At 53.0% G+C, this 18265-nt stretch overlaps 1 protein-coding gene across 1 annotated transcript; it reads left to right on the top strand.

The window, feature by feature from the left end:
- The first annotated feature begins 3753 nt into the window (after positions 1-3753).
- LOC142826445 (uncharacterized) lies at positions 3754-10047 on the top strand. Its single transcript, XM_075918730.1, has 2 exons — positions 3754-4092; positions 4678-10047. Exon 2 carries the CDS (start codon positions 4703-4705, stop codon positions 9314-9316), a length of 4614 nt encoding a protein of 1537 aa, XP_075774845.1. The 5' UTR covers positions 3754-4092; positions 4678-4702; the 3' UTR covers positions 9317-10047.
- Positions 10048-18265: the final 8218 nt, after the last annotated feature.

Below are 18265 nucleotides of genomic sequence, written 5' to 3'. Positions count from 1 at the left end.
TTTGTCCCGCTCTTCCCACTAGGCCTCCATGTCCCTGGCAGGGTGGGAAGAGGCTTTGCACGCTTCCCCCGCTGCCAGGCCAATCAGTGCCTGGGGACAGGAGAGAGTGTGAAGCCTCCTCCCGCCCTACCTTCCCCCTGCCAGGAGCACGTGGAACTCCCACGCTCTTCGCAGGGAGGGAGGAGGCTTTGCGTGCTTTCCCCACCCTCAGGCCAATCAGGGCTTTGGGGGAGGTGGAGCTGTGCAAAGCATCCTTTGCCCTGCCTCCTTCCTGCGTGAACGTATGGCACTTTGAAGTGCAGCGTGCTCCTTGCAGTGCGGCGGGAGTGCAGAGGAAGTTTTGCACAGCTCCCCCTTCCCCAGGCCAATCAGGGCTTGGGGGCAGGGGAGTGTTGATGTCTACTGCCCCGCGAGCAGCACATAGCGCTTCTAAGCATCGGGTGCTCCTGGCAAGGCAGGAGGAAGCTTTGCGCGCTCCCCCGCCCCCAGGCCCTAATTGGCCTAGGGAAGGGGGAGCGTCAGGGCCTCCGCTGGCAGGATCAACCCACTTGGAGGTCTTGATCTGGCCCGTGGAGGCTTTTTTGTCCACCCCTGTCCTAATACATGCTGTAATAGCTAGCTTGCCGAAAAGATAACCACAAATAAATTTTATATTCAAGTCTGCCATAGTTTTATTTATTCAAGGTGGAGGGTATTCACGTGCATGTATTAACAAAAACTGAATTTCTTATCTTCTGTGAATCACAGTATTTGCTTCTGCAGAATGAGTCAGACTTTAAACAGGTATCCCATTTATGGCAAAGGGATAGTACATAATTTGAACATTTGGAAGCAAAAATGAAAATTCAGGAACTTTTCATGGGAGTGTAGCCCATGGTCCAGTGTGCTTCGACAGCAGCCCTGGGAACTAGAAGTTGTGAACTACAAGTTGCAGCATGTTGGGAGAACTTCCTGCTTCCTGCCAGGATGCACCCTCTGCCCCCAGCAGGGTCTCAGCAGGGACTTAGTTAGAAGCAGCACACAGGCTGCATGCAGAGAGGAGGGGCTGCTGAACTGTCATCCTGTTCTATGTTTTTTTTTACAGAATAAAGCCTGTTCCTGGTGGTTTATCTGAATGGGTCTGGTATGAGGTACACACACATAATACACAATGCAGAGCATACCAAGAGCCTCAAGCCGAGCCTCCCACAGATGTGTAAGAAGTCGCAAGGCTTCCCCTATGCCAGGGATTCCCAAACTTTTTGACACCGGGGACCAGTAAATCCATTCACGAGGTTTTGGAGGATCGGTAACATTTATTTGCATATTCATTAAGCAAATGATGAATATGCAAATAAATTGTTTCTGGTCCTCCCAAAGTCCCCAGTGCCAACTTTAGCCCCCAGAAAAGTCAGTCGCGACCACACAAGTGAGATACAAAAACACAACCTCTCCAAACCCCTTAAACTTCACTAATGTGGCCCCAATGGTGCTTGTGTGTGCTGGGACAGAGTTCTGGGGAAGGGTGCCAATGAGTGCTGGGGCAGGGGACAGGGTGCTTGTGGGTGCTGGGGTAGGGTACTTGTGGAGGTCTGGGGAGAGGGGAAGGGGACAGGGACCAATACCTGGGGATCCTATAGCTGCCAAGGCCCAGGAAGTGCACAGGCTGCTCGCTCATCCCCCAAACAGCGGTGTGGTACCTGACACGCTGGTCCGTTGCATTGCCTGATGCCTTCCTGTGTGGGGGGAAGGGGGAGTCCTGGACCGCGTCAGCCTCAACCGCTCATCCTACTCCTCTGCAGTGCGCATCCTACTCCTCTGCTCCCCACGGCAGCATGCGCCGCCCGAGCAGCCATAGCAGGCGCAGTCCCGGATCCCCACCTGCTCCCCCGCACGCAGGAAGGCAGCAAGGGAACAAAGTCCCCAGCGTGCGATGGACTGGCATTTTAGGTACCGCGCCTGCTGTTGGAGTAAAGGGGAGAGCAGCCTGTGCATTTCCAGGACCTGGCGTGCAGCTGCAGAACTGCCCCCCGACTCCGCAGGAAGCCTGTGCTACCTCCGTGGCTGGGAGAGAGGTAACATCAGCGCAGTTTGCATCTTGGGGGTTGAGGGTAGCAAGGCGGGCTCTCTTGCAAATATTTTTCTGAGGCCTGGTATTTTTTTTCCACGGACTGGTACTGGGCCATGGACCATAGTTTGGGAAACGCTGCCCTATGCTGAATAACCTCACAGTGGGTTAATGAACAGGAGGTGTTACAGGAGTATTAACCACTGAGCAACTATATACAGAAAAGACTATGAATTAAAAATGAAAGAGGAGAAATGTCAATATGTGAAGTTCATTGCTGGGGAGCTATTCATGCTGTTTGAAAGTTTCTGGCTTAATTTTATTCCTGAGAAATAGCTTGATTTAAAGTCATTTTTTGTCTCAAAATATACTATTACAACACCTAAGCATTATCTTGAAGCTCAAATGTTTATCTTCAGTCTTTCCTTTGCCTTTCTCTGGTCCCATTTTCTTTTTACACATCATGGACCTGAACTAAAGGTCAATGATGTCCATAGGAAGCTTCCCACTGACTTCAGTTCACATTGGTTCAAGCCCAGGGATCTTGAGCAATATGATCCCATTTGAAATAAGCCAAGACTCAGGTCTGGTTAATATTTGGATCAGAGCCCTCAAAAGAAAATATAAAGTTCTGAGGTGAATGTTTTTAATGATTCAATAAATAGTACTAAGTCTGTGCTGAAACAATGCCCAAGTATTTTATTAGGGTCATTGAACTCCAGTGAGTTATTTGCAAACTAATCCCAAATAATTTCCCTCTCTAAATGATACATTTCCTGTCATGTACTGTTCAATAACTTCATGTCCAGAAAACGTATTTTCATCTCCTCTGTCAGTTCTGTAGTTTACATTGCCTTTTGCTAAATAAATTGTGACATGGTACTGTATTTATCTCTCTCAGTACCTCTCCTCTTCTCTCTTAGACCTTGTATACATTATCAGGGTAAGTCAACACAAGTAACACTACTCCAGCTAGGTGAATAACATAGATGGAGTGAACATAGCTTAGGTCAACTTACTGTGGTGTCTATACTGAGCTGGTTCGACAGATGACACTCTCGCATTGATTTATATTACTCCATCTGTTCCAGGAAAGTATTGGAGTTGACCAGAGAACACTTGGCTCTGTTTAGTTGATCTTCATTAGACCCCTCTGTCTGGGCTGTTCTCCACTCTTGCACTCAAAGGGCATAAGGTGGAGGCCCGCAAGAGACCTTAAAATACCTTGTCTCTATAGGCTCTGCTTACAAAAACTCCACAGCTTCACAGATTTACTGGCACTGCCACCATCAAGTATATTAAAACCCGGAAAACCAGGAAGAAATACTTGCACTTCTTCCCAACGGGTACCCCAAGCTCTTTTACCTCAAGATTGCTTGGAAAAGATAAAAGAAAACAAACTGCAATTTTGATAGCTGGCTGTGACGGGCCGGCCCCGGACCAGGGGCGAGGGGAGCGGAGCCCCCGCCGGCCGTCACTCTCCCGGGGGCGGGGCGAGCGGAGTCCTCACCGGCGGGGCTCTGCCGGCCGGCCGCAGACCCCCCAGCAACCCCACAACTCTAGCCGCCGGGGGCGGCAGGCGGGGGCGCTTCCCCCGCGCTTGCGCCGGCAGCCGATGGGCGGCCCCCCCCCCGCCGGCCCACGCAGGGAAGGCGGGGCCGGGGCGCACGGCAACTGGCGAGGGCCGCCAGCGGGGGCGGGCCCGGAAGGGGCGGGGCCCCGGGCGGCGGCCGGCGCGGCGGGCCAGTTTAAAAGTGCCCGCCGCCGGAGAAGCGGGGCGCAGGCTCCTCGCGGCGGCGGAGGAGCAGCCCCCACCGCAGGACGGAGCGTGAGCGCCACACAGCCCGGCTGCCGGCCCGGCGCTGGTCCCGGGGCCTCCGGGACAGCCACTGCCCCTGGCGAGCACTCAGCCCCTCGCCAGACGGCAGGAGGACCCCACCGCGCCGAGTCAGGAGAGACCGGGACGGCCAGGAGCGTGCCAGGGCTGGAGAGCTCACCCCTGGGACGCCATCGGAACACGAGACACCACAGACCGCCGAGTCAAGGTAGGCGCCAGGGCGACGGGGATCGGACGGCAGACCCAACAGGAGGGAGGAAGGAGCCCGGGGCAGGGCGCTTCTGGCGGCCGTGGGTGGACGGGCCACAGGGGGGAGAATCCTCACCCCCCTCGTCCACCGTGCCGGGGCGCTAGCGGCCCGGCGCTCAGGGCCCCGGGCTGGGACCCGGAGAGAGGGCGGGACCGGGTCCCCCTCCCTCCACACGGGGAGCGTCCAGCACCCGACAGCCACACTAACCGACTGGGACCAAACTAGAACCCCGGACTGGGGGAGGAGGACCTAAGGCTAGGGGCTCCGGCCCCCCCCATCCCGCTCGGCGGGTACTCACGGCCTGGGGTTCGCTGACCCCCCCTTCTGGCTGGGAGGGGGTGATCGCACCCCAGGGGCCCGGACTCCACACCGGCAGCCCAGGGACGACACAGGACAAAAGGAGGACCAAAAGGGGTCCGCAGACCCCCCCTCTCGGACTGGGAGGGGGTGATCGCACCCCGAGACCCTCACACGTGGTGGAGAATGTGGGCATGACCCCCACTAAGTGACAGGCGGTTACGGTAGGGTGTCCTCTGCGCCTAGGGAGCAGACGGAAAGGCATACCACCATGGATGCTCAGCAGCTACTCGACTGGGTGAGGGAAACCCAGCAGCAGCAGCAACAACAGCAGTCCCAAATGATGCAGCAGCTGGCGAGCCAGTTCCAGGATCAGCAACGGTTGCTGGTGCAGGAGCTGTCGGCCCAACATGAGAAGTGGATGCACGGGGCTCCCCCGCCCAGCTCGGCGGGAGGGCCGGCGTGGCCGAGCGACGACGGCAACCGCGATCTGGGATCGTTACCCCTCCGCCTGACCAAGATGGGGCCCGGGGACGACCCAGAGGCATATTTGACAACTTTTGAGAGAGTGGCTACGGCTGCGAGGTGGCCGGAGGCCCATTGGGCGACGCTGTTGGCCCCGTACTTGTCCGGGCCCGCCCAGATGGCCTACCGGAGCCTAGCAGCCCGGGAGGCACTGCAGTACAACCGGGTGAAAGAGGCCATCCTGGACCAATTAGGGATTAACAGTGACACGTACCGCCAAAGATTCCGTAACGAGCGATTCAAACCAGGGGAGCGACCTCGAGTCTTCGCACAGCGCCTGCATGAGTGGGCTTGGCGGTGGCTGGAGCCGGAGCAACGGACGGGCACCGAAGTTGCCGAAATGGTGGCCCTGGAGCAATACGTCCACCTCCTTCCCCCGGGTGCCCAGAAGTGGGTCCGCCGGCACCAGCCGGGAACTCTAGCGGCAGCCATCACACTGACGGAGGCGCACCTCGATGCGGAGGGCGGGGAGGTCGGAGCGCGCCGGGAGTCCATGCCCGGCCCCGCGACGAGGGATGCACCGCGGGCCCACGGGACAGGGCCGACACCGGCCAGAGGCGCCCCAAAGCCACCCGCCGGCGGGGGGCGGCGCTTGGCTCCCATCTGGCCCGCGAGGCCGGGGGAGGCCCCCGGGGAGGGCAGAAAAGGCCACGAAGAGCAAGGGGGCGGCGACCGGAGGGCGCCGAGCCGGACCGCCTGCTATCAATGCGGGCAAGAGGGGCACTTGAAACGCGACTGCCCGATGATGGATTGTACCCTGTCCACACCAACCCCAGGGGACCCACAGACGGGACCGGCACGACCAACAGTGACCGTCTGGCTGGGGCTGAAACCCCTGCAGGCCTTAGTGGACTCCGGCTCCGCGCTCACCCTGGTACGGGAGGAGCTGGTACGGGAGGCCCCACCCACCGGCGAGACCGCCCAGATGAAATGCGTGCACGGGGACGTGCGAACCTATTCCACAGTGTGGGTCCACTTGGCGGATGGGCAGATGGCCAGGGTCTGGCGAGTGGGGAAGGCCCCGAACCTACCACTCCCCGTGGTGATAGGGAGAGATTGGCCGGGGTTCCCGGGACTCCTGCGGAAGGGGATGGACCGGCCGGACGGACGGGCCCCCGCGAAGGAAGCCTACGTACACCCTCGCGCCCCTAGCCCAGTGGCGCCCTCGCGGGGCGGCGGAAGCGACGACTCCGACTTCTTGGAGGAGCAGCGGACCGATGAGACTCTACGGTACGCCTGGGAACGGGCCGGTGATCCGGACGAGACGGACGAACGCCAGCAGGGCCCCCGCTTCCAGGTAATCCAGGACCGCCTATACCGTCTGGTAACAGGCGGGGCGGGGGAGGGGGAACAGAGACAGCTGGTAGTCCCCCAGACCCGGCGGAGGGAGGTCCTGGACCTCGCGCACACAAACCCCTGGGCGGGGCACCTGGGCCGGGAAAAAACGCTGGCGCGGGTCCTCCGCCGATTCTATTGGCCAGGGGTTTACCGGGCGGTACGGGACTTCTGCGCCTCGTGCCCCAGCTGCCAGAAGGTCGCAACGGGCGCCGTCCCGGTGGCCCCCCTGGTACCCCTCCCGGTAGTGGGCACCCCCTTCGAGCGGGTGGCCCTGGACCTAGTAGGGCCACTGGAGCCCTCCCGGGCGGGGCATCGGTTCATCCTCGTGGTGGTCGACTACGCCACCCGGTACCCGGAGGCCGTCCCGCTCCGCAACGTCAAGGCCCCCACGTTGGCGACAGAACTGCTTAAAATTTTTGCGAGGGTGGGGTTCCCGCAGGCTATTCTCACGGACCAGGGGACAAACGTGACTTCCCAGCTGATAAAGGAGCTGTGCACACTCCTCCGCATTAAAACCCTGCGGACGTCAGTATACCACCCCCAGACTGACGGACTAGTAGAGCGATTCAACCGCACCTTAAAGGACATGCTCCGGCGGGTGGTGCAGGACAGCCCGAGGGACTGGGACCAGATGTTGCCCGCCCTCATGTTCGCCATCCGCGAGGTACCCCAAGCCTCCACGGAATTTTCCCCATTCGAGCTACTATATGGGCGGCAGCCCCGGGGGATCCTGGACATCCTAAGGGAGGACTGGGAGGCGCAGTCGGCCCGGTGCCAGGGCACGGTACAGTATATTTTGCAGCTCCGAGAGAAGTTACGGCGTCTCGGCGCCTATGCAAAGTGGAATCTCTTGAGGGCCCAGACGCGACAGGCCCACTACTACAACCGCACGGCCGCGAACCGCCAGTTCGAGCCCGGCGACCGAGTGTTGTTGCTCCTGCCCACCCAGGAGTCCAAACTCCTCGCGGCGTGGCAGGGCCCCTACGAGGTCGTCCGGAAGGTAGGAGACGTGAATTATGAGGTGCGGCTGACCGGGAGACGAAGGGCCACGCAGATCTACCACGTGAATCTGCTCAAAAAGTGGGTGGCCCGGGAAGGACTCCTAGTGGCGCCCGCGGACCGCGACGAAGACCTCGGCCCCTCCCCAGCCGACCACGCGGAGGAAGAGACCCCGTCCATAGGGCCAGAGCTGACGGTGGACCAACGGACGCAAATGGAAGAACTCCTGCGCCGGTTCCGCCACGTTCTGACGGCGACCCCGGGGACAGCGAAGGTAGGGGTGCACCGTATCAATACCGAACCAGGACAGGTAGTGCGTGAGGCTCATAGACCCCTCCCCCGAAAGGTATGGGACACCGTCCGGCAGGAGGTGCAGACCATGAAACAATGGGGGGTGGTAGAAGAATCGCAGAGCGAGTGGCGCAGCCCCATAGTCTTGGTCCCCAAGCGAGACGGGAGCGTGCGGTTCTGCATTGACTTTCGAAAGGTTAATGGGATTTCGCAATTCGATGCTTACCCCATGCCACGGGTGGAGGAGCTGCTGGAGGGCCTGGGGAGGGCTAAGTACATCACCACCCTAGACCTATCGAAAGGCTACTGGCAGATTCCCTTGGAACCCCAGGATAGGAAGAAGACCGCGTTCGCCACCCCCTTCGGGTTGTTTCAGTTTCGCCGGATGCCGTTCGGACTCCACGGAGCAGCAGCGACCTTCCAGCGGGTCATGGACCAGGTACTGGAGCCCATGAAGGGGTACGCAGCAGCTTACATCGATGACATCGCCGTATACAGCGTGACGTGGCCAGAGCACCTCCAGCATCTGGAAACCGTGATGCAAGCGCTGCAGGAGGCAGGCCTCACAGCGAATCCCCGAAAGTGCCACTTCGCCCAACGGGAGGTGTCCTACCTCGGTTACACCGTGGGAGGAGGGCAACTGAAACCACTGTTGGGAAAGGTGGAAGCCCTTCGGAACTACCCGCCACCATCAACGAAGAGGCAGGTACGAGGGTTTCTGGGATTGGCGGGATATTATCGCCGATTTGTGCCGGACTTTGCCACGATCGCAGCCCCTCTGACTGAACTAACCAAGGACGCGCACCCCAACAAGATCCAGTGGACGGCACAAGCCGACCAGGCCTTCCGCGAACTAAAGCGCAGGTTAGTCCAAGCCCCAGTGTTGAGGCAGCCTGACTTTGAAAGACCATTCTCTTTATACACAGATGCATCCGAATGCGGTTTAGGAGCAGTACTGGCCCAGGACCATGACGGAGAGGAACACCCGATCCTTTACCTGAGCCGGAAACTCCTACCGCGGGAGAGGAACTACGCCACAATCGAGAAAGAGGCGTTGGCGGTGAAATGGGCCATTGAGACCCTAAGGTATTATCTATGGGGCAATAAATTCAAACTAATCACGGATCATGCCCCGCTTGTGTGGTTAAATTCCATGAAAAACTCGAACCCGCGCCTAACGCGCTGGTATATGGCATTACAACCCTACCGCTTCGACGTAGAATACCGAGCGGGAAAAAAACACCAAAACGCTGACTTCTTTTCGCGGGCGTTCGAGCCCGTGGGGGATGAGGGAGACCCCTCGGTAAGGGGGGGGGTGTGTGACGGGCCGGCCCCGGACCAGGGGCGAGGGGAGCGGAGCCCCCGCCGGCCGTCACTCTCCCGGGGGCGGGGCGAGCGGAGTCCTCACCGGCGGGGCTCTGCCGGCCGGCCGCAGACCCCCCAGCAACCCCACAACTCTAGCCGCCGGGGGCGGCAGGCGGGGGCGCTTCCCCCGCGCTTGCGCCGGCAGCCGATGGGCGGCCCCCCCCCCCCGCCGGCCCACGCAGGGAAGGCGGGGCCGGGGCGCACGGCAACTGGCGAGGGCCGCCAGCGGGGGCGGGCCCGGAAGGGGCGGGGCCCCGGGCGGCGGCCGGCGCGGCGGGCCAGTTTAAAAGTGCCCGCCGCCGGAGAAGCGGGGCGCAGGCTCCTCGCGGCGGCGGAGGAGCAGCCCCCACCGCAGGACGGAGCGTGAGCGCCACACAGCCCGGCTGCCGGCCCGGCGCTGGTCCCGGGGCCTCCGGGACAGCCACTGCCCCTGGCGAGCACTCAGCCCCTCGCCAGACGGCAGGAGGACCCCACCGCGCCGAGTCAGGAGAGACCGGGACGGCCAGGAGCGTGCCAGGGCTGGAGAGCTCACCCCTGGGACGCCATCGGAACACGAGACACCACAGACCGCCGAGTCAAGGTAGGCGCCAGGGCGACGGGGATCGGACGGCAGACCCAACAGGAGGGAGGAAGGAGCCCGGGGCAGGGCGCTTCTGGCGGCCGTGGGTGGACGGGCCACAGGGGGGAGAATCCTCACCCCCCTCGTCCACCGTGCCGGGGCGCTAGCGGCCCGGCGCTCAGGGCCCCGGGCTGGGACCCGGAGAGAGGGCGGGACCGGGTCCCCCTCCCTCCACACGGGGAGCGTCCAGCACCCGACAGCCACACTAACCGACTGGGACCAAACTAGAACCCCGGACTGGGGGAGGAGGACCTAAGGCTAGGGGCTCCGGCCCCCCCCATCCCGCTCGGCGGGTACTCACGGCCTGGGGTTCGCTGACCCCCCCTTCTGGCTGGGAGGGGGTGATCGCACCCCAGGGGCCCGGACTCCACACCGGCAGCCCAGGGACGACACAGGACAAAAGGAGGACCAAAAGGGGTCCGCAGACCCCCCCTCTCGGACTGGGAGGGGGTGATCGCACCCCGAGACCCTCACACTGGCCCTTCAATCTATGCAGGCATACACATAGACCTCCTGTTACCTTCTAGGACACAAGAATCAAATCATCACATTATAAAGGGTAATTTTATTAACAAACAAAAAGATATATTTGATAAAGCATTGGTTGGTAGGTGTTACAGAGCAACTAACAAAAGAATAGATCAAAACACAAAGAAACAGTCTCTTTGGGCTGCAACTTAGATATGGTGAATGGGGGAGGAAGGCACATGGATTTCACACAGAGACGTTTAACCAAACAACAATACAAAGAAAAATACCCTGATCACAACTAAACATACATTTCTCTATCTACTTATGATCTGTACTAATTCATACTTCAAGGCCCAGTCCATGCCCAGGCCCATGTCCATGCCCAATATTCTTTGTAGGCATGGTAATTCTGTCTGATTACTTTATCTTGCTTCCTCCAGATCATAATTTAGAACTCACACAAAAAGAGCATGCAGGTATATATTTACAATTTAAATTTCAACACTATATCCCATTGCTTCTTCTGGCTCTTTGCCAACACCCTTAGCTACTTGAGTTTAACCCTTTAGTCACTGAATGCTGGCCAGCACCCCACCTATCCATCATACCCCCTAAATCAATCTCTGCAGCGTCAGTCCCCAGTAAATATAGGCATGGCCTTAGGAATTACAAAAATTCATCTCTGCTAGACTATCGAAAGTACCATCCTAAAATAAATGTCATCAACCTTTGCACTTATAAAACAGCACATGGAAACTTTTGTAAAACACCATGTTTTTATTCATGGTGGTCTGGGTCAAATTCCAATGTAGGTAGCTACACGTACCCAACTCAGTTTCTGTTGTTTCAATTGTAATCTACTAGAACCTGCCAGAAACAGAATAAATTATACCATATTTCTGAACACAGTTGCTGAATTACCAGTATCAAAATCCACTGATGTATAATGAAGTATGTTTGGTTTGAAAGATACTATTAAAAACTACATTCTGATTTATTTTGTAGTCATAATTGTGACTATTATGCCAGGTATTTATAGTGATGGATGCTATTTTTTTAAAACACAATAACACTAAATTAATATTTCATTCTTTCAAGTAATTCCAAAATGCAAACACAACATAGTTCAGTATAGTTATGATATGTACCTGAAGAAAGGGGTAAGCAGTGAGGTGGTAAACTTTGCAGATGATACCAAACTGTTATAGTCAAGACAGAAGAAAACTGTGAAGGACACCAAACTGAATGATTGGGCAACAAAATGGCAAATGAAATTTAATGTGGATAAGTGTAAAGTAATGCACATCGGGAAAAATAACCCCAACTATACATACAGTATGATGGGGGCTAATTTGGCTATGACAAATCAGGAAAGAGATCTTGGAGTTATCGTGGATAGTACTCTGAAAACTTCCACACAGTGTGCAGCGGCGGTCAAAAAGGCAAACAGGATGCTAGGAATTATTAAGAAAGGGATAGAAAATAAGACACAGAATAACTTACTGCCCCTGTATAAAACTATGGTACGCCCACATCTTGAATACTGTGTACAGATGTAGTCTCCTCACCTCAAAAAAGATATTTTGGCCTTGGAAAGGGTTCAGAAAAGGGCAACTAAAATGATTAGGGGTTTAGAACGGGTCCCATATGAAGAGAGGTTAAAACGACTGGGACTTTTCAGTTTAGAAAAGAGGAGACTGAGGAGGGATATGATAGAGGTATATAAAATCATGAGTGGTGTGGAGAGGGCGGATAAAGAAAAGTTATTTTTTAGTTCCTATAATAGAAGAACTAGAGGACACCAAATGAAATTAATGGGTAGCATGTTTAAAACTAATAAAAGAAAGTTCTTCTTCACACAGCGTGTAGTCAACTTGTGGAACTCCTTGCCAGAGGAGGCTGTGAGGGCTAGGGCTATAACAGAGTTTAAAGAGAAGCTAGATAATTTCATGAAGGTTAGGTCCATAAAAGGCTATTAGCCAGGGGATAGAAATGGTGTCCCTGGCCTCTGTTTGTCAGAGGCTGGAGAAGGATGGCAGGAGACAAATCGCTTGATCATTGTCTTCAGTCCACCCTCTCTGGGGCACCTGGTGCTGGCCACTGTGAGCAGACAGGCTACTGGGCTAGATGGACCTTTGGTCTGACCCAGTATGGCCATTCTTATGTTCTAATAAGGTTAAATTTCACAAAATTTTATCAATAATTCTTAAAAATAAAATTAAAAGCTAAGTGTACCCTCATTTCTTACTCCACAATAGTACAACTCTTACTAGCTATCTCTATGATGGAATGCTTTTGTTCCTAATGTTAAGAGTAAAAAAACCGGTAACAGTAAAAAGTGAATTTATTCCTCCTTGCTGCAAAAAGAGGTAAAAATGATAAATCAACAGATTGGATTTTCTCTTTGGCCCTTCCACTATATTACTACAACTCCTACTATTCTGCAACAGCTAATATTTTCTATTATTTACTAGTAAAATATATAAATTGCAAACTTTGTCTTGTATTAATATTCTACATTTGGATAGCATGGCACTTACATTTAGCATGCATGCTATTAAAGAGAGGACTGAATCCTGAATTTACTATGCTTTATATACTAGAGAGCCCCAAAAAAATTAAGAGCAAAAAATGACTGAATCCCAGATAGGTTTATCTAGCTCTGTTATAAAGAAATTCAGAAATTATGGGGCCAATGGCCTGAAAACTAAGCAAAGGAGATTGTTGGGAAGATACCACTTAAGGCTTATGGTTTACCTTATGAAATCATTATGAATTGATAATGAATGGGTAGCTCATTTGATAGCTCATTTATAGCTTTCTTGCATCTGGGTGAAGAACAGCTCTAAAGGGAATTTAATTTTCTTTATCACTATTTTGGCTTCATTTAACAGCATTTTTTCAGAGGGGGGATTGCTAGGGGAAGTTGATTCCATGGTAACCTGCTTAATTTATTTCTGTATAATGTGAATCACACTTAATAAATTGATTTTCCTCTCTCTCTATATAAAAAATGTTTCTGCAGGACAAGAGTGATGTCATCACATTACCAACATCACCTCGGCCCCAGCTCTAGGCAGCTCCTATGGCCTTTACATCGTTCCCCCACGGGGGCGGGTCATCTTAGGCCACCACTACTAGCTACTGCCCCCAACCCCTGCCCCCGCCACCTTCCACACTGACCAGCTCCTTCCCCTGCAGCCTCTCCTCATACCACACTACTATCTGCTGCTGGCCAGACCAAGCCCAGAGCATGCACCCTTGCCTTTCATGCTGATCGGCCTCTTCCCCACAGCCCTACCAGCTGCAGCCCCTCCTTGTGCCAAACCCCCTAACTCACATCCCCGCAAGCCAAGATCCCACCCCCGCAGCCTGCTCAATCACTGTCCTGCCCGAAACCACACACTCCTGGCCCCCCACACACACCATAATTCTACTGTCTCGTCCTCACCATGAGGTTGAAGCACTGGTGCTGGCTTCCAGCATGGAGGGGAGGGAGAAGAAAGGTCTGAGGCTTCCCTATGTGCTGCCACTTTCCTTCCCCCCTCGGGAAACAGTAGTACAGGGATGTGCTTCAAGGAGGCTTTTCCCACGGCTGTTTCCCCAGCCAGGGGAGGGGAAAGGGAAGCGGCAGCATGCAGGGAACCCCGGGGCTTTTGCCCCTTCCCCTCAGGAAGCTGGTGCTGGTTCTTCAACCTTATGGGACAGAGCAAAGCCAGTGCAGGCTCCTTGCTGCAGGGGGAATGGAGGTGGAGGTTGAGCTGGAGTTGGTAAGTGAGGGTGCTGGGGGTGTGGGGCCTCAGCTTGAGCAGGGTCGAGGCTGGAATGGCAGCACAGGCTCCCAGCATGTCCTCAGCCCACTCACTCACCACCCTGCCAAGATCCCGCACCCCACACCCCTCACTCATTGCCCTGCTGATGACCTGAACCCTCAGCCCCCTCACAAACCCCCTCCACTGAGACCTTGAGCCCTCAGTCCACTCACTCATGCCCCCCAAGCCAAGACCCTGCATCCTCAGCACCCTCACACACTCCTCCAAGACCTTGAACCCCAACCTGCTTACTCATACCCCCCCAAGCTGAAACCCCGCACCCCCAGTACCCTCACTCACCACCCTACCAAGAACTCACACTCCTAGCCCCACTCATACAACCCCTCCATTTAGACCCTTTACCTCCAGCCCCCTCACTCATCCCTTCCACCAAGACCCTGCACCCCCTGCTCCTACACCTTCCTCTGTAGCCAGACACCTATACCCAGCCTGCTCCTGCCCCCTCCCGCCTAGCCAATCACCCACCCCCAGAGAGAGGGGGGATTAGTGAGCATAGCTCTCATGCTCTCTGGCCACGAAAGCCACCAGAGAGAGGCGGGTTGGCAAGCACAGTAAGCAGGGTGTGCAGTCATCTAGTAGTTAATTTTTTTCCCAGTAGTTTTCAGTATATAGAATTCCAAAACAAGGCCAGAATCATACAGACACACACACTTTGTATGTGTCTGTCTTTTCTGTCCTAAAATCTCTCTGTTTTTTGCCACCAATTGTATGGCACTGCACTCCCACAGTGTGTATATGTATATAAGCCTTCCAGGAAGATAGCTGTAATGCCATCGTTTTCATATCTCACTTTCTGTTGAAAAATTCCTGACTAACTCTTAACGGTGCGTATAACGGTTTTCGTAGAATGAATTCAGGATCACTGCAGAGGGTGAAATATGTTATTGCACATGACTGCCCAGTTCATCATCATGATGTCTAGCTTTTAAACCCCATCACATCATCATGTATTTTGTCAAATGGCACATATTATATAAAAAGGTTTAAGAAAGGTTTAAGAACTTTAGCAAGACTATTTCTTTTGTCAGTTCACCGGTAAAGTCACGTGGTTCACATATTATCATCCAACTCTGAAGGGCTCAAAAAGGAGAGAAATCAATATTCATACAACGCCCTCCCCCCAAATAGCTTGATTACATAAATATGTCATATCTTTAAAATGCAGCATCTCAAGTCTTTCTGGGGCTTATAAGAAAAAGATGAGTTCCAGAGAACATCAAAAGATTTCCCTTTTCTTACAATATAATGTTCCCATTTCTAAATTTGGAAGGGCCCTTGGTATCAAACTTTCAGGTCATCACACTCTCCCTCTAGAAAAGCTGTTATGTTCATCTTGACTGCATTCTGTCTATTCTGGAACGGTAGGTAATTTAAGGGACAGAATGAAAATTGAATTAATTAAAAATACTGTGTCTAGTTCAGTGAAGCCCCATCTTCAGCTTTATAAGTTCGACCTAAAAGAAAGTGGCGATAGAAACAATCCTGTGTGACAACTGCAACAGTTAATAACAGGATTCCATACTGAGAAATCAAGTCTGAAGAGTGCAAACATGCTGATAAATATAAAAGGACACAGGAAAGGTCATTTAAAGATTTTCTTCTCTCAGAAGCCTAGCTTACCTGTCAAATGGCTGTTGTATAGTATGCTTTTATTGAGTAGCTTGTTCATTTTTATTTAGCTTCTGTGTCTACATGTATGTTGATTGCAATCCTGCTGTTGCTGTCCATACCTCTCAAGCACACATGATTTCAAAGGATGACGTTCATTTAATCCTGAAGTGACCTACAGTCCAGTTTGATGAAGATTATTTACGTCAGAAATATAGAGTATATTTCTATGTGTTCATAGAATCATAGAACAATAGAGCTGGAAGAGACCTCAGAAGGTCATCAAGTCCAGCCCCCTACTTTAGGCAGGACCAATCCCAACTAAATCAACCCAGCCAGAGCTCTGTCAAGCAGAAAGTTAAACACCTCTAGGGATGGAGACTCCACTACTTCCCTACATAATCCATTCCAGTGTTTCACCACTCTCCTAGTGAAATAGTTTTTCCTAATATCCAACCTGGACCTCTCCCACCACAACCTGAGACTATTGCTCCTTGTTCTGCCATCTGTCACTACTGAGAACAGCCTTTCTCCATCCTCTTTGGAACCTCCCTTCAGGAAGTTGAAGGCTGCTATCAAATCCCCCCTCACTCTTCGCTTCTGCAGACTAAACAGACCCAACTCCCTCAGCCTCTCCTTGTAGGTCATATGCTCCAGCCCCCTAATCATTTTGGTTGCCCTCTGCTGGACCCTCTCTAATGTGTCCACATCCATTTTGTAGTGGGTGGCCCAGAACTGGACACAGTATTCCAGATGTGGCCACAACAGAAGCAAATAAAGGGGAATAATCACATATCTGGATCTGCTGGCAATGCTCCTCTTAATGCAATCTATTATGCCATTACCCTTCTTGGCTAAAAGGGCACACTGTTGACTCATATCCAGCTTCTCATCCACTGTAACCCCAAGGTCCTTTTTCTGCAGAACTACTACTTAGCTGGTTGGTCCCCAGCCTGTAACAATGCTTGAGATTCTTCCATCCCAAGAGCAGGACTCTGCACTTGTCCTTGTTGAACCTCATCAAATTTCTTGTGGCCCAATCCTCCAATTTGTTTAAGTCACTCTGGACCCTATCTCTGCCCTCATGCGTATCTACCTCTTCCCCTAGCTTAATGTCATCTGCAAACTTGCTGAGGGTACAATCCATCCCCTCATCCAGATCATTAATAAAGATAGTGAACAAAACCAGTCCTAGAACTGAACCGGTCCTAGAACCACTCCGCTAGAAACTGCCTGAAATCCTGACACCGAGCCATTGATCACTAGCCACTGGGCCCAGCCTTCTAGCCAGCTTTCTATCCATCTTATCATCCATTTATCCAATCCACATTCCCTTAACTTGCTGGCAAGAATATTGTGGGAGACCATATCAAAAGCCTTGCTAAAGTCAAGATATATCACATGCACTGACTTTCCCATGTCCACAGAGCCAGTTACCTCATCATAGAAGCTAATCAAATTGGTCAGGCACGACTTGCCCTTTGTGAATCATGCTGACAATTCCTGATCACTTTTCTCTCTTCCAAGTGCCTCAAAATGGATTCCTTAAGGATCACTTCTATGATTTTTCCTGAAGGATTCCTTCCATGACCAGCCTATAGTTCCCTGGATCATCTTTCTTCCCTGTTTTGAAGATGGGCACTACATTTGCCTTTTTTCAATCATCTAGGATCTCTCCCGATCTCCACGACTTTTCAAAGATAATGGCCAAAGGCTCCTCAATGACATTTGCCAACTCCCTCAGTACCCTCTGATGCATTAATTCTGGACCCATGGATTTGTGTACTTTTAGCTTTTATAAATAGTTCTTAACCTGTTCTTTACCCACCAAAGGCTGTCCATCTTCATCCCATCTTGCATCACTTAGCGTATCAGTCCAGGAGCCAACCTTGTCCGTGAATACAGAGGCAAAGAAAGAATTTAGTACTTCAGCTTTCCCCACATCATCTTTCATTAGGTTACCTCCTTCATCCATTGGGGGCCCCACACCTTCTCTGATCACCCTCTTCTTGCTAACATGCCTGTAGAAACCTTTCTTGTTATCCTTCACATCCTTTGCCAGTCGCAATTCCAATCGCACTTTCGCCTTCCTGATAACCCCCCGGCATTCTCAAGCCATACATTTATACCTTTCCCTGGTCATTTGTCCAAGTTTCCACTTTTTGTAAGCTTCCTTTTTGTGCTTAAGTTCACCAAGGATTTCCCCTGTAAGCCAATCCGGTCTCCTACCATGTTTGCCTCTCTTGCTACGCATTGGGATGGTTTCTTTCTGTGCCTTCCATAAGGCTTCTTTAAAATTCTGCCAGCTCTCCTGGACTCATTTCCCCTTCACGTAGGCATCCAAGGGGATTCTGCCCATCAGGTCTCTGAGGGAGTCAAAATCTGATTTTCTAAAGTCCAAGGTGTGTATTTTACTATTCTCTTTTCTTCCTTTGGTCAGTATTCTGAAATCTACCATCTCATGATCACTGCTCCAAGGTTGTCACCCATCTCTACTTTCCCTATCTTCCTCCCTGTTTGTGAGCAGAAAGTCAAGCAGCGCATGGCCCCTGGTCTGATCGTTCACCATTTGTACCAAGAAGTTATCCCCAGCATTCTCCAAAAACTTCCTGGATTGTCTGTGTACTGCCATATTGGTCTCCCAAAAGATGTCAGGGTGATTAAAATCCCCCACAAGAACCAGGGCCTGCAATCTGGAAGCTTCTTTCAGTTGTCCGAAGAAAGCCTCATCTACCTCATCCACCTGATTCGGTGGCCTGTAGACACCAACCACAACATCACTGCT

This window comes from Pelodiscus sinensis, chromosome 1, assembly GCF_049634645.1.
Source record: "Pelodiscus sinensis isolate JC-2024 chromosome 1, ASM4963464v1, whole genome shotgun sequence".
Lineage (NCBI taxonomy): Eukaryota > Metazoa > Chordata > Testudines > Trionychidae > Pelodiscus > Pelodiscus sinensis.
This window is presented reverse-complemented; position numbering and strand designations above follow the sequence as displayed.